This window comes from Hipposideros armiger, unplaced genomic scaffold, assembly GCF_001890085.2.
Source record: "Hipposideros armiger isolate ML-2016 unplaced genomic scaffold, ASM189008v1 scaffold_0, whole genome shotgun sequence".
In the NCBI taxonomy this organism is placed as follows: Eukaryota; Metazoa; Chordata; class Mammalia; order Chiroptera; family Hipposideridae; genus Hipposideros; species Hipposideros armiger.
In genome coordinates this window covers 9,779,870-9,793,763 of record NW_017731350.1, presented here as the reverse complement: position 1 = coordinate 9,793,763, position 13,894 = coordinate 9,779,870, and the positions used below count along the sequence as shown (strand labels likewise).

General features: G+C 41.5%; 1 protein-coding gene across 2 annotated transcripts in view; it reads right to left on the bottom strand.

Moving 5' to 3' along the window:
* Positions 1 to 12,300, bottom strand: part of SMC6 (structural maintenance of chromosomes 6) — a 68,435-nt gene extending 56,135 nt beyond the window's left edge. Inside the window, exons 1-3 of one of the 2 annotated variants that reach the window (XM_019655464.1) lie at positions 12,095 to 12,300; positions 5,707 to 5,819; positions 1,408 to 1,525 (exon numbers count right to left, since the gene is read on the bottom strand). In XM_019655464.1, the coding sequence (XP_019511009.1) occupies positions 1,408 to 1,525; positions 5,707 to 5,814 (226 nt within the window). In that variant the 5' untranslated portion in view covers positions 5,815 to 5,819; positions 12,095 to 12,300. Of the gene's footprint in view, positions 1 to 1,407; positions 1,526 to 5,706; positions 5,820 to 12,094 lie in introns of those variants that run through there. The other variant, XM_019655525.1, reaches the window with a different exon arrangement.
* Positions 12,301 to 13,894: the final 1,594 nt, after the last annotated feature.

The following is a 13,894-nucleotide window of genomic DNA, read 5'->3' as shown; positions in this document are numbered from 1 at the left end:
TTACCCTAAGACACAAAATACCACAAAAATTCCAACATCTACAAAATTACCCAGAATATGGTAAGCATTTTACGAACTATCAATTGATTCAATCAGCTGTTATCAGCCCATCATCCTCCTCAATATACTCCAAATTAACCAAAATACACCACTGTTTAACTAAAGTTAAACTTAGTGCTGGAAATGCCTCTGAAGTCCCATTCTAACTCTCTCCTTTTCCTTCACTTCTAAATTCACTGCCTCCACTACTTGCATTATTTCTTCATAAGCTTCATTAATAAAATCACTGCTTCAAAAGGTAAAAATAAGAAAAGACCTAACTGCAGAACCGACCGGTCTTTCTTCACTTCTTGTCCCGTGTGACCTCCCTGTAGCGCTGATCCGTTTTGTCTATTCTCCTGAAAATACTTTTCTCTTAACTGAATATAGAGTAGGGAAAACAAATAGCAACTAAACAGGCTGTGGAACTACATGAACCTCGTTTCATGTGCCAGCACTGTTATCATTTGTAGGCTCTGGCAAGCCTCCTCTCCCTGCAGACTGGCTCAGTCCATCTGGGAACCTCAAGCCTGGCTGGTCTATCAACCAAAGCTACCTAACTGGTCTTTCTAATTCTTGTGTCTTTCCCCTCCTAATCTGTTCTCCACAACATGGCCAGTTTGTTTCACAAATCTTGATCATGTTATCGCTTTACTCAAAAACTTTAATTGGTTCCCTACTGACTTCTGAATAAATCCCCAAAATCTTTATCATGACTTTCTAGACTTCAACCTATCACCTACAACACGACGGTCCAGTGTCAGCTTCTGCCTCTTCCTACCAGGTACGGTAAGACAAAGCCACATGAGGTTGCTGACCATGCTCCACACACATCTACTTCTATCCCTCCAAACCTTGGCTGATGACCACTCTTTGCCTAGAACATCTCAGTTTCATCCTCAATGAGACCTAAAGAATCTATCATTTTCAGTGAAGTCCCAGCACAAATATCCTTTCCTCTTAATGCTTTCAATGGCCACAAGCGTGAGAATTAGCTTCTTTCATGTTTGGATTCCCGTGGCGCTTTATTTATGTCCTGTTACAACATTTAATAGATGGAGGACATAAGGCTGCCTCAATCGCAATGAGGTAGCTCGTCCATTCTTCTAGGCCATGAATTCCAAGGTAAATGGATTCAAAAGAAAAGCAGGAAATGTTTATTCTTATTGCATAAACAATGAACCTAGAGTTAATTCATTTTCTTAAACTGTAAGACTGCAGCAAATACTAAAAATACACATGATCACAAGTTACAGATCTAAAGCTTAGATTTATCAGCACTAGTAATCACCTATTTAAAAAACTTAATGCATTTTAATCTCAAAGTACTGCTCCAAGTTCAAGAAGAAAGAAGGCAAAAGCACTTACTTCCATTGTTGCCAACCACAAAATTGACATTAGAACCAAATTTAAAGGGTCCAAGCATCGAATGGCACATGAAGTTTTTTAGCTGAATGCTCTCAATTATTCCAACGTCTGCTGCAGTCTATTAATAAAAAACAATGGGAGAAAACAATCAATCTGTCTAATCCACTCATTATAGTCAAGAAGCGATTGCTGGCAGGAGAAAGACCAGCAGTGTTTCCAATGAAAAAAGCACAGAAAGTGAACATTAACTTCAATCAACGAGTAAGATGAAATTCAGGGGGAACCTTATGTGAATAACTATGCGTTCTAAAGTCCTGAAAGGATCTAATAAGTGTATTACAGGTTTCTCAATATAAATACCAGCATTTTGAGTCAGATAATTTCCTGTAGAAGGGGGGCTATCTTGTGTACTGTGGGATGTTTAACAGCATCCCGAGCCTCTACACACCTGATGCCAGTAGTATGCAACCACCGTTCAGCTGTGACAACCAAAAATATCACCAGACATTGCTAAACCGTCCCTGGGAGGGTCGGGGTGGGGGGGGGGGGTAAAATCCCCCTGGTTGAGAACCACTGGTGTAAGGAAGCTTCCCATAAACTACAGAGTCATATCTAGAATACACCTGAAAGATGGGATGGTTTCAACACTTAACTTGATATAGACACTTCAAAGAGTACATGTTCTGAAATGGTCAAGCCTGTGACTTTCTGTGTCTGTCACTTATTGTGACTTTCTGTGTCTGTCACTTATTATAACTGTGTGACTTCGGCAATGTATAAAGAATATATGGTTTCTAAATCTGTAAAACAGAAATAACTCCCATATTGTAATATGTTAGGATTAAATTAGAAAAAGTTCATAAATGTTTTAATCAAGAGTTTGGCACACAGTGGTCACACCTTGTAATTAGAAATAACAGAATAGGGCTGGCTGAGTGGCTCGTTGGTTAAGAGTTGGCTTGGGACACCAGCTCTGAGCAGCAGAACCCTGGTTCAGATCCCACATGGGGGCCAGTGATGCTGCGCCCTCTACAGCTAAGATGGTGAACAACAGCTCGACCTGGAGCTGGGCTGCGGTGAGTTGCCAGCGATGGTGTAGGCTGCAGCCCCTGATGCAGGGGGCTGCCATAAGCTACCGTGAGTGGCTGGCAGCCAGCGTGAGCTGCCGGCAGCTGGTGTGAGCTGCCGTGAGTGGCCGTCCACCAATCTGCCTCACCCAGGAAGAACACAATAATACCAACATGGGCCACTGAAGCGACGTCCTTCACAACTAGACTGAAGAACAAAAGGACAGCAACTTGTCTGTTCCCCTTCCCCGATTCCCCAACACTGTTCCCCTCCCCCAATTCCCCAATAAAATCTTAAAAGAAAGCAACAACAAAATAAATCAGCCATATTTTACCAAACTTTCCAATTTTTTTGAAGAACAGTTAATGTCTCCAGCTTTGTAAAGAGTTTCTTTAAAAAGTCCCTGGGCTCTCTTCTTGTGGACACCACTTATTAAAATGCCGTAAGTGGGCTGGCCAAGTGGCTCAGGTGGTTAAGGGTTAGTTTAAGAGTGCGAGCTCTGAGCAATAGGGCCACCGGTTTGATTCCCACATGGGCCAGTGATGCTGTACCCGAGCTGAGCTGCCAACAGGTGGTAGGATGGCTCAGCTGGTGAGAGCACATGCTCCTAACAAGACTGCCTGTTCCATGGTGGCTACGCCCGCCCACTCGCAACTAAGACTGAACTCGGCACCTTGAGCTGAGCTGCCACCCGGATGGCTCAGTGGATAGAGCGTGCGCTCTTAACAACAAGGCTGCTGGTTCGACTTCCACATGGGATGGTGGTTCCGCCTACCCACAACTAAGATTGTAACACAGCACCTTGAGCTTAGAGGCCACGAGCTGCAGACAGGCAGCCAGATGGCGACTGGCAACCTCCACAACTAAGACAACTTAGCTGGTCCCTCTACCCAATTCCCCAACACTGTTCCCCTCCCCCAATTCCCCAATTTTAAAAAAAAAAATCAAAAAAGGCAGTAACCATTTATATCCTTGTATGAGTAGAATACCAGAAATCATGGTGCAAGTTTTTTAAAATATTTTTTTGTTTTGATCTAATGGTAGATTCAGAAGCAGTTGTAAGAAATAATATAGACATCCTGTGACCCCTTTCCCCAGTTTCTGTCCATGCGTAGCATCTTGACAACCACAGCACCACAGGGATACTGGTGTTGATACAGTCAGGGTACAGAATGTTCCCATCACCACAGGATCCCTCATGATGCCCCTTTAGAGTCACATCCACATCCCACCCAACCCATCCCCTCCTTAATCCCCGTCCACTAGTCTGTTCTTCATTTCTGTAACACTGTCAATTTCAAGAGTGTTATATATAAATGGAATAAACAGAATGTAACCTTTTGAGATTGGTTTTTGTCACTCACCATGATTGTCTATTGTTGCCTATTATCAGCAGTTCACAGCTTTTTATTGATAAATAGTATTTCATGGTATGGATATACTACAGTCTGTTTAACCATTCACTCAACAAATGACAGTTTGTTGTTACAGTATTGGCTATTACAAATAAAGCAGGGTATACAGTAATGTACAGATTTTTGTGTGAAGATACATCTTCATTTCTCTGGGATAAATACTGGGTTGTATGGTAGGTAGTATGTCTCTCCATTTATTTAGGTCTTCTTTGATTCAACTCATCAGCACTGTATAGTTTTCAGCATAAAGTCCTGTACATATTTTGTTAGATTTAGACCTAAGTATTTCATTTTTTGAGCGACTGTAAATGGTATTATATTCTGAACTTCAGTGTCGCTGTGTTCAATGCTAGTAACCAATGACTTTAAAAAAAAAAAAAAGTTTATCTTATATCCTGCAATCTTGCTGGATATAGTCCAAAGAGGTTTTTTGTTTTGTTTTTTAATTCCTTGAGATTTTCTATGTAGACAATCAGGTCATCTGCAAACAGAGATTGTTTTTTTTCCTTTCCAACACGTACACCTTTTTTTCTTTCTTGCTTTATTGTGGTGGCTAAATTGTCCAGCACTGTGTTAAATAAGAATGATGAGAACAGACATCCTTGCCTTGTTCCTGATCATAGGAAAAATAGACAATTCAGTATTTTACCATTAAGTATGATATGAACTGTAGGGTTTTTTGTTAATGCTCTTTATCACACTGAGGAAATTCCCCTCTGTTCCTACTGAGAATTTTCATCATGAATGGTGCTGAATTTTGTCAACTGCTTTTTCTGCATCAAGTGATGTGATCATGTGATTTTTCTTCTTTAGCCTGTTAAAATGGTGAATTATACTGACTGATATTCAAATACTAAACTGGCTTGCACGCCTAGGATAAACCCTACTTGATCATGGTGTGTAATTCTTTTTATATACTGCTGAATTCTATTTGCTAATATTGTGTTAGGGATTTTTCCGTCTGTATCCATGAGGCATATTGGTCTGTAGTTTGCTTTTTTAGTACCCTCTTTGTCTGGTTTTGGTATCAAGATAATGAATTGGAAAGTGTTTCCCCCCCTTCTATTTTCTGGAAACAACTATGTAGAATTTATATTCGTGTTTCTTAAAATGTTTGGTACAATTCTCCAGTCAAAACAACTGGGCATGAAGGTTTCTTTAATAGGAGTTTTTAAACAATGAATTTCATTAATACTTGTAAAGTGATTCATATTATCTACTTCACATTGGGTAAATTGTGGTAGTTTGCACTTTTAAAGGAACTGGTCCAGGGGCCAACCGAGTGGCTCAGTTGGTTAAGAGCTCACTCAAGAGTGCAAGCTCTGAGCAACAGGGTTGCCAGTTCGATTCACAGCCTGAGCTGAGCTGCCAACAGGTGGCAGGATGGCTCAGCTTGGAAAAAAAAAAAAAAAAAAGGAACTGGTCCACTCTAAGTTGTGAAATTTATGTGTGTAGAGTTGTAAACAGTATTCCCTTATTATCCTTTTGATGTTTGCAGGGTCTGTGGTCACAGCTACTGTTTCATTCCTGATATTGGAAATTTGTTGTCTTCTCTCTTTTTTACCCTTTTTAAGTTTCATTAGAGGTTTGTCAATTTTATTGATCTTTCCAAAGAATCTGCTCTTTGTATCACTGTTTTCCGTACTCATTTTTTTCTAATTAACAAAACCTTCAAAATTGTCAGGTTATTTTACTTCAGCTTTTTAAAAATCATACTGCTTTTCCTGAATTGAATTATCAAGAGTATGACATATACACCACACAGACATGAGAAACATGCTAATCAAAAACCATAATTTTGTATTTTTGCACTTACCAAAGTAGAAGTACCATCGTCATCGTGATCAAAATCCTCCAGCTCTTCGTGTCTTGGTCTTTTGGCATTTTCAGGAGAGAAGAAATTATCTTCCTTTCTTTTGGCCATCGGGTCTGAACAAATATTAAAATATTATGGTAACGATGAAGTAAGTCAAGTACAGCATCCATGTGACTGTTCCATACACGTTAAAATTAAAATAAACCAGACTAAGTTTTATGTACTATGTTCATTCATTTTTACTTAAAAATAAAAAAGTAAAAATATCATTTGCATGGAGGAAGGAATCCATGAGCTAAGGAAAGGCTGGGAAACATTTTGCCCTTAAGAGTGTCCAGAAAAGAACACAGCCCTGCTGCCGCCTTGATTTTAGCCCAGGGAGACATGTCAGACTTCTAACCTACAGAAGATAATAAATTTCTGTGTTTTAAATTATCTGCATGTGTTACAATAGTTGATTTTATTTCAATTATTCATGGCTATGACTTTATAGATAGGGACCTTCCTAAATGTTTTGACTCCTAAACTCACAGAAGGTAAAAAGATTTTGTGTAACTGTGGTTTCCAGTTTCCTAGATCTATGAATAGAGATGGCAAAATGCCTTCTAAAATCATTCCAGAGCAATCATCCAACTTTTGTGAGTTATAAAGTAATACTGAATCAGATAAAATTTTCACTTTTAAATTATTTTCCCAAAGCAGCACATTTTGAAGCAGTGTGACCCAGCACCAGGAGTTTCTGTTAACTGTTCCCTAAAGAAAGCCCATACTAATTGTCTATTTTTTACCAATAGACTATAAAATGTATACCTAGAAAACATATTTAAAATAACACAAGCTTTTCTAAACTTATGAATACCGCACCTCAAGTCAAAGCGGATAGTCTGTGATTGAAATTAAATGTTATGACCACTCTGACTGCTGCTTTCATTTTTCTCTTTTAAGTACATTTAAGACCTCAACAGATAGGTACCTAATAACTGTTTCCTGAATAAACAGAGAAAATTCATGACATAGGTGATCACAACTTTCTAACCTACAAGAAAAGGATATGAGAATAGTTACAGTTTCAACCCATTTACGTCCCTCAGCACTACCCCACAGCAATCCTGTGTGTACCAGGGACCTGGGCAGCAGTAGAATGAGATTTTCTTTCTCATGAATTTTGACTGAAAGATTCTAGTCACCCCTCCCTAGAAGATAGGACATGCATCACAGGACAGAAAGCCAGTCTTATGTGTGTGTCTGTGTGTGTGTGCAGCCAGGGCGGGAGGCTGTGGAGTGGGGTTACAGAGAGCAGGAAGTAGCTAGGCAGAAACAGAACCTGACTAGAGGAGGAATGCGAGAAAGGGAGGGTGAGGGAGAGTCATACAGTGATTCTTTTTTTTTTTTTTTTTAACCACTGCTTTCCAAACTTATACTGACAGAACCAATTTCAGAAATATTAAATATCTATGCATATTCTGGAGCAACTGTTTTGGGGGACAATCTTTGCCAACTTTATTATTATGACAATTCATTAACTGAAATGAGTAGTTTGCCCATCTTTTTAATACTTTGAAATCACTTCTATGGCATGACACTTGAATATTTTTTGAAAGTGAGAAAGAAATAGGCTTAAAGCTATTAGATAGTGGATACTGTTCTAAAGTTAACTTTATGAAATCATTTTAATTTCTATTTTGTATACTGTTTTTTACAGGCTCACTGTATCTTCCTGAATCATTTTATCCACAATTTTATATTCCAAAATATTGAAATTTTAAAGCTCCAAATTTACTATACACAATTGCCTTGTTTTGTAAAATCTTCAACTGTAGTCATGACTCGCTTCATGCAAATTCTATTTAATGAAATTTTAAACATTTCTTCCAAATACAAGTTCTTTGCTGTATCAAATCTAGTTTTTCTTTAATGGGAATATTGTACTGTTTATTCATAAATTTGTATACAACCAAGTATAAGGAATATGTAATGGGGCTAGAGTTCTCCCACAGTGCAACTTAAAAAGAAAAACAATCAGAGACTTTCACTTCCAGGAAGATAGAATAAGTGTATCCTTCCCTATTCCTCTTGCTTAGTAAAACTAAAAACCTTAGAAATTACGTATAAAACAAACATAAGAAGACCCTGAAAGAGGAGGCAAATTGGCTAGGGATCTCAGCACCCAAGGAATGACACCTTGGTGAGTTTCCTGAGTTTTTGTTTTGCTTCAAACATCCCAGACTTGGAGAAGACAGCAATTGTGGAAACACCAACAGGTGCTGGGGAAGCGGAAGGGGGGTGGGGGCTAATGAAAGCTTTGTTCTCTCTAACCAAAGGTCCAGGAAAAGGCAGACTAACAAGACAGAAAACTTTCTGGCACTAATTGCTCTACTTCAGCCAAATACCAATGAAAAAACTGCCGACCCCTCTGCCTCCCCTCCATGCCAGCAAAGGCCAAGTGGGTAACCTGGACTTGTGCCCTGGTGAGGCCTCTAAGGAGGCATCTCAACATCCCAACTGGGCTCCTATGAGAGAAGGCTATGTAGGCCAAGTAGGGAGCCATGACACTGGCTTCAGCGGAGACCACCTAGAGAGGCTAGACATCCACCCCACCAGGCTGTAATAAAGTGCTCCCTACTCCCACTCCCCCTTGGATGGTGTCAAAGGAGGCCTTTTACCACTGCCCAGAGAGGTAAGGAGGCTACACCACTAGTGTCTAAGGTGACCACGTGGGTGCTGAAACTCCCACTCGGCCTCAGCAGTCACTGCCACTAAGGAAAGAGCTCTGGTAAACTTCTAGATCGAGTCTGTGTCCAGGGCCCAATACCATAGGGCAGCAGTTCTCAAAGGTGGTGTCTTAAAAGGTGCTATGGAACTCAAAGAGCTTTTATTTATATCTATCAATAGTTACCATATTATAAATTATAACTGATAAACTTTTAAAACAGAAAACACACAAGTACATATTTCTATCAGTCATTAGAGCAATGACATCATCACATCTCATAACCTCTGGAAAATTCCACTTACACTCATAAGTGAAACAAAATAAAAAAGACAAATAGCATCTTACTATTATTATGAAACAATTTTGACCTTGTAGATCCTAAGAGTCTCATAGATGGCCCAGCCCCACTTTGCAAACTGCTGCTGTAGGGGATTCTATAAGCAAGTCGATGACACAGCGCCATAAATTTACGAGGCACAGCTAGCAAGCAAGAAAGAGCAGCAAAGAATGACTCGCAGACTTGACATTAAAAGTGTAGTCCAAGGACCAGCAAGTGGCACTTCCATCTCCTAGTGTATGTTAGGAATCCAGCATCTCAGGCCACACCCTAAACCACGTGAATCAGAATCTTCATTCTAACAAGATCTCAGATCATTTATAAGCATATTGAAATTTGACAACTGTTGTCAACAGCATTAAAAAACTTGGACTTCATATCATCCTGAAGGCAATGAAGGACCTAACTTACCGTGATCAATTAAATATCATTTAAAAGCTATGTTACTTCACATCCAAAAGACTGTCAACCTAAACAAATGCCTTTACAGACAATATTAGCATTAGAGTCACGAGTACAAAATAGTCAACATTTTCCCTCACAAATAATTTAATGTTTCTTTTGAATCTCTTATACAACTCAAAACTTGAAAATCAAATATATTTCTCAAATGACTTCATAACAAGAATCAATGTATACTGGTTTCGGTTTATTGCTAATTTAAACTCCCTAGAATATCACCAGGCCACTTCCCCCAACACTTTCTTCTCTCTCCCCATCCTCTATTCCTTTCTCAATTGCTGGGTAGTAATTAATTTATTGCAGAAGAGGGAAGAAGAAACATTTTTGGTTTTCACAATATTAAAGGCCTTTTAGACAGTTTTTTATTAATGCCTAGTATATGATCTTGCTGTTAGCGGGCACTCAGACATCAGTTGACTGATTTTAGTATTTTACCATTAATACACAACTGCAGTCTTTCAAATCAATTCGGGAGGGAAGTACACAAAGGTAAGTGTGGTAAGCTTCTTACCATGAATGTAAGATTCTATACTACACAGAATATAGTGTGCTACGTGACCACGATGTTTTTTGTTTGCTGTGCTTAGCCTGGGATTTGCAGTTTGCTATTAGGTTGCCATGGTAACACACATCTAACAAACACTGAAGGATCCTACCTTTTAAAATAGGGATCACTTTGTAACTTCGTGATAATGGATTTTTAAAAACACATCAATGTCTTGAGAGTTAAATATGGCTAAAACAGTAAAATTGCTTCCAGATGCCCCTCCACCCCAAAATACTTTTAAATACTCTGGAATACACAAAAAGGGGGAAAAGAAAACCCTCTGGGATTTTCAATACACCCACAAAGCTCTTCACAGTTTTTAATATTTGTTTCTTTACAATAAAAATATCAGAATTAAGGAACATATTTTGCTTTTAATTTTCAGAAACAATCTTCTCACTTAATGCTAAATGCCACACTATAAGTAGACGAAGCAGGTTTGGCAAGGAGGGAAGATAAATAATACATTTATTTTGTTGGAAAACATTGAGTATGATGTGCTCCTAAGATACTGAGATGGAGAGGCCAGTAGGCAGTAAAATGTACTCCGCAGTAGAGGGAATTGGGGAGGAGAGGTAAGAAAGCTACAGAAATTAGTCTGAATTTGGTCACCAGGAAAAGTATGTTGAGTAAGAAAAGATGTATCTCATTAGTAAATCAAAAATGCTAACATTAATATAAATGATTACACTTGACCGTCAGTCATCTAGACACTTGACCGTCAGTCATCTGGACATTTGAGTATGTGTATATATAGAACTGTGACATTTAAATACGCCTTAAATATAACGCATACTAATATGGTAAAATTGTGTTACTTATTAATTCCTGAAAGTAAGCCAAGTGCAGCTTTGATTGATTTTCCTAACTTAGGTCTGAAAATGATAGTCAAGATTCAGGCAGGTTTTATACAAAATTCTACATCTAGGCACTCAGTAAAATAAACCTTTGGGGAATAAAACCTATTTTTCACTGTAACAACTTTAATATGTCATTTGTACTTACTTTTTGCCAGGCTCAATAAATGCTTTATACTAATTACAGATAGATACAGAGATGTAACTAAAACTACCTCTCTCACTCTACTTCCCTACTCAACATATTTAAAAATCCTGTGAGTTATGTACAACGGTATTTTCTCCAATTACAGAAAAGGAACTGAAACCTAAAGAGGTGGTACGGACTTGTCGCGGGTCACAGAACACTGGTTCTGTCTTATACAAAAATATATTTTTAAGCAACGGTCTAGTGAGCTCCAAACTTTTTTGTACTTGCACCCATTCAGCAAAAGAAATCTTGAATACACATTCCAACATAAAATTATTACTTGTGTATTTCATACAGTAATAGAATGAGATGAAGCAAATCTAAGTAGAAGTTCTAATATGGTCCCTTCCCACCCACAAGCCCATGGAATCATCCCAGGCCACAGCATATGCCTTTGGATGTTTTAAAAGACTACCTAGTAGCCATCTAAAAGTCAGAAATTTTTGACTTTCTTTCTTTTGAATATACATTCCAGAAGAGCTTGTCTTTTAAAAACACTCGCTTTTAATCTCCAACTCACGAAATATACTCAGGGTAATAAGCGCTCACATAACTTGTCTTCAGGGTTTAAACACCAAATAATTGCTGTTTCTAGGTATTACCACAAAATTATATCAAGCACTATTGGTCCTACAGCACCATCTCTACCCTTGAGTCCTGGGCTCCGCAAGTCCCCATTGGGATTCTTCTCCAGTTCATTTTTCCACAATTCGAGAAAGATATGCCATCGTGAAAGCTCCCAACAGCACAATTTAATTTTTCTAGATAATACAGTTTGCGTTTTCACGAAACTGGGATTTAACAACAAATCCAATTTAAGTGATGTTTGCATGGATCTCTTAAACATACTTAAGTTGCTGGCAGTGAGGTATCTCATCAGATTCGTGTAAGAGCCCAATTTCCGATCGCAATCTCAACCCCTGCCCTTTACCCCCTTTTCAAGCTACTTCTCAAAGCCAAAGGGCCATTTGGGGCCAGGCGCGGTGTCCCACAGCCGGAGACGGGATTTGCTAGCCTCGCCGCAGGAGCCGCCCGAAGGAGGGGCCCGGCGCAGACAGGCAAGTTTCCCGCGGCAGAGGCGACCTGTGCCTCCTGCAGAGAGGGCGCGAAGATCCGCGCTCGCCGGCCAGCCAGCCCGGGCCCACGGGGACCACTCTGGACACCGCAGCAGCTCCGGTGACACAGCGGTCACTAGATGGGCTGGGGGCTGCCAGCTAAGGGGACACCAGGGGGGGGGGGGGTCCGGAGCAAGGGAGAGCGAAGGCGCGTGCCCTCACCCTACCTCGAACAAGTCGAAGACTCCGCAAGGAACCCGATCGGCGGGACTGTCGCGGTGCAACAGGACTCTTACGCCACGCTGGGAGCGTCCCGGCCTCGGCTAGACGCCGTTAGCCCGCCGGGAACCGAACGCTTGCGGCGGGAGAACGCAGGAGCCCGGCTGCCCCGGCGCCCACTGCGGGACGCTCCGCGCCTGCGCCCCGCCCCCCCCCTCCCGCCGGACTCTGCCCGCGCGTGCGTGGTTCGGAGGGTTCGCGCCACTGTAGTCTAAAGGAGGGGCCGGAAGTGCCGCTGAGCGGCCGGGGAAACCGGGTAGAAGTGTTGGGCTCGGCAGCGGCGGGATGCGGGGTGGGGGAGGGGGTGCGTTGATTAGCGGAGTGAAAGGGAAGATTAATCGGAGCACCAAGCAACAGCTCCACGCATGCGTACAGTGGGCCGACTGGCTCGAGCGTACGCCCAGAACAGGCAAAGGGGACAGTCACTTCCCGGAAGAGGCGGGGCCATGTGCGAGAAGGCGCCGAATTTGATGTGCCTGCTGGAGCTTTCCGGGTCAGGGTGCTAAGCCCCAAACTTTTGTCTTTGCCTCGGAAAGGAAGGAGGAAGTTTTTCCTCTTTTCTTTCTTTTTAAAATTTGTTTGAGAAGAGAGAATTCAGAAACTTGGGAGGCAGCAACAGTTAGTTAGGATTCAGGCCAAACCAGTTAATGACGGAGGAGCGTCTTCCAAAACCAAGGAGAAGGGGCTGTCCGGGTAAGTCCCGCGGAACCGTGGAGAGACGGCACCGCCGCAGCCTCCCACTGGCTTCCTTGAGACGTGGGTTAGGGACGAGCTCCGCGTTCGCGTCGCCCTGCCGTCGCCCGGCCCTGCGCTCACCCCCGCCGGCGAGAACTCGGTGTCCGCCAGCCGCTCTGCGCTTTGCCGTCTCTGCCACGGCTTCTGAGTCCAGAGTGGCTTTCCCCCGGGCACCCCGTGGGGCAGACTCCCACGCCTGTTCGAGGCCTTCCCGGGCGAGCCTTCCCTATCCCCGTACGGCGTTCCTCTTTTGCGGCGTTCACGTAACGTTTTGAAAACACTCCCATTACAGCAATTCCCTTAAGGTATGAATGTTTGTTTGCAGTCATCCTTGACCCAGCGCTAGCCAATATCGTGTACCCCCTTGAGACATATCGGAACTAATGAAGTTGAAGTTCTTTTCCTTAGCTTTCAGCGCTCTTCTCAAGCCGACTTGACCGCTGAGATCGTTTTCCACAGCTCTTCACCTGGCACACTGATCCAGCCAAGTAATCTACGTCTGGTCTCCAGTAACGCAATTCCCTCCATCAAAGCCACCCTTTTATTTCTAAAGAGAAGCAAATATATAGTATATTCTTATTGTGGCCCTTCCTTTATATAATAAGTATAACAGTCAAAATGCAGTACATCTGGCCTAAGGGGTACTTGTTGATAAACAAGGGGAACATTTGGGAGGTTTCTGTTTAGATGTCGCTTCCTTTAGGAAACCTTCCTTGATACCTGTAACTAAGGTACCTCTTTTTCTATGTACTATGTAGTTCACTCTCCTTACCTATGTGCCTGTACTTGTCACATTGTTATAATTCTCCTTTTATCTTTTACTCACTCACACAATTACGGTCCTTAAATGCAGCAACTGATCTTTCATTATTGTATCTACTGCACCTAGAAGAATTTCTGGTAAATAGTAGGCATTTACCGTATTTGCCGGCGTATAAGACGATTTTTTGGCCCTGAAAAATATGCCTCCAAGTGGGGGGTCGTCTTATACGCCAGGTACACTTCAGATAGAC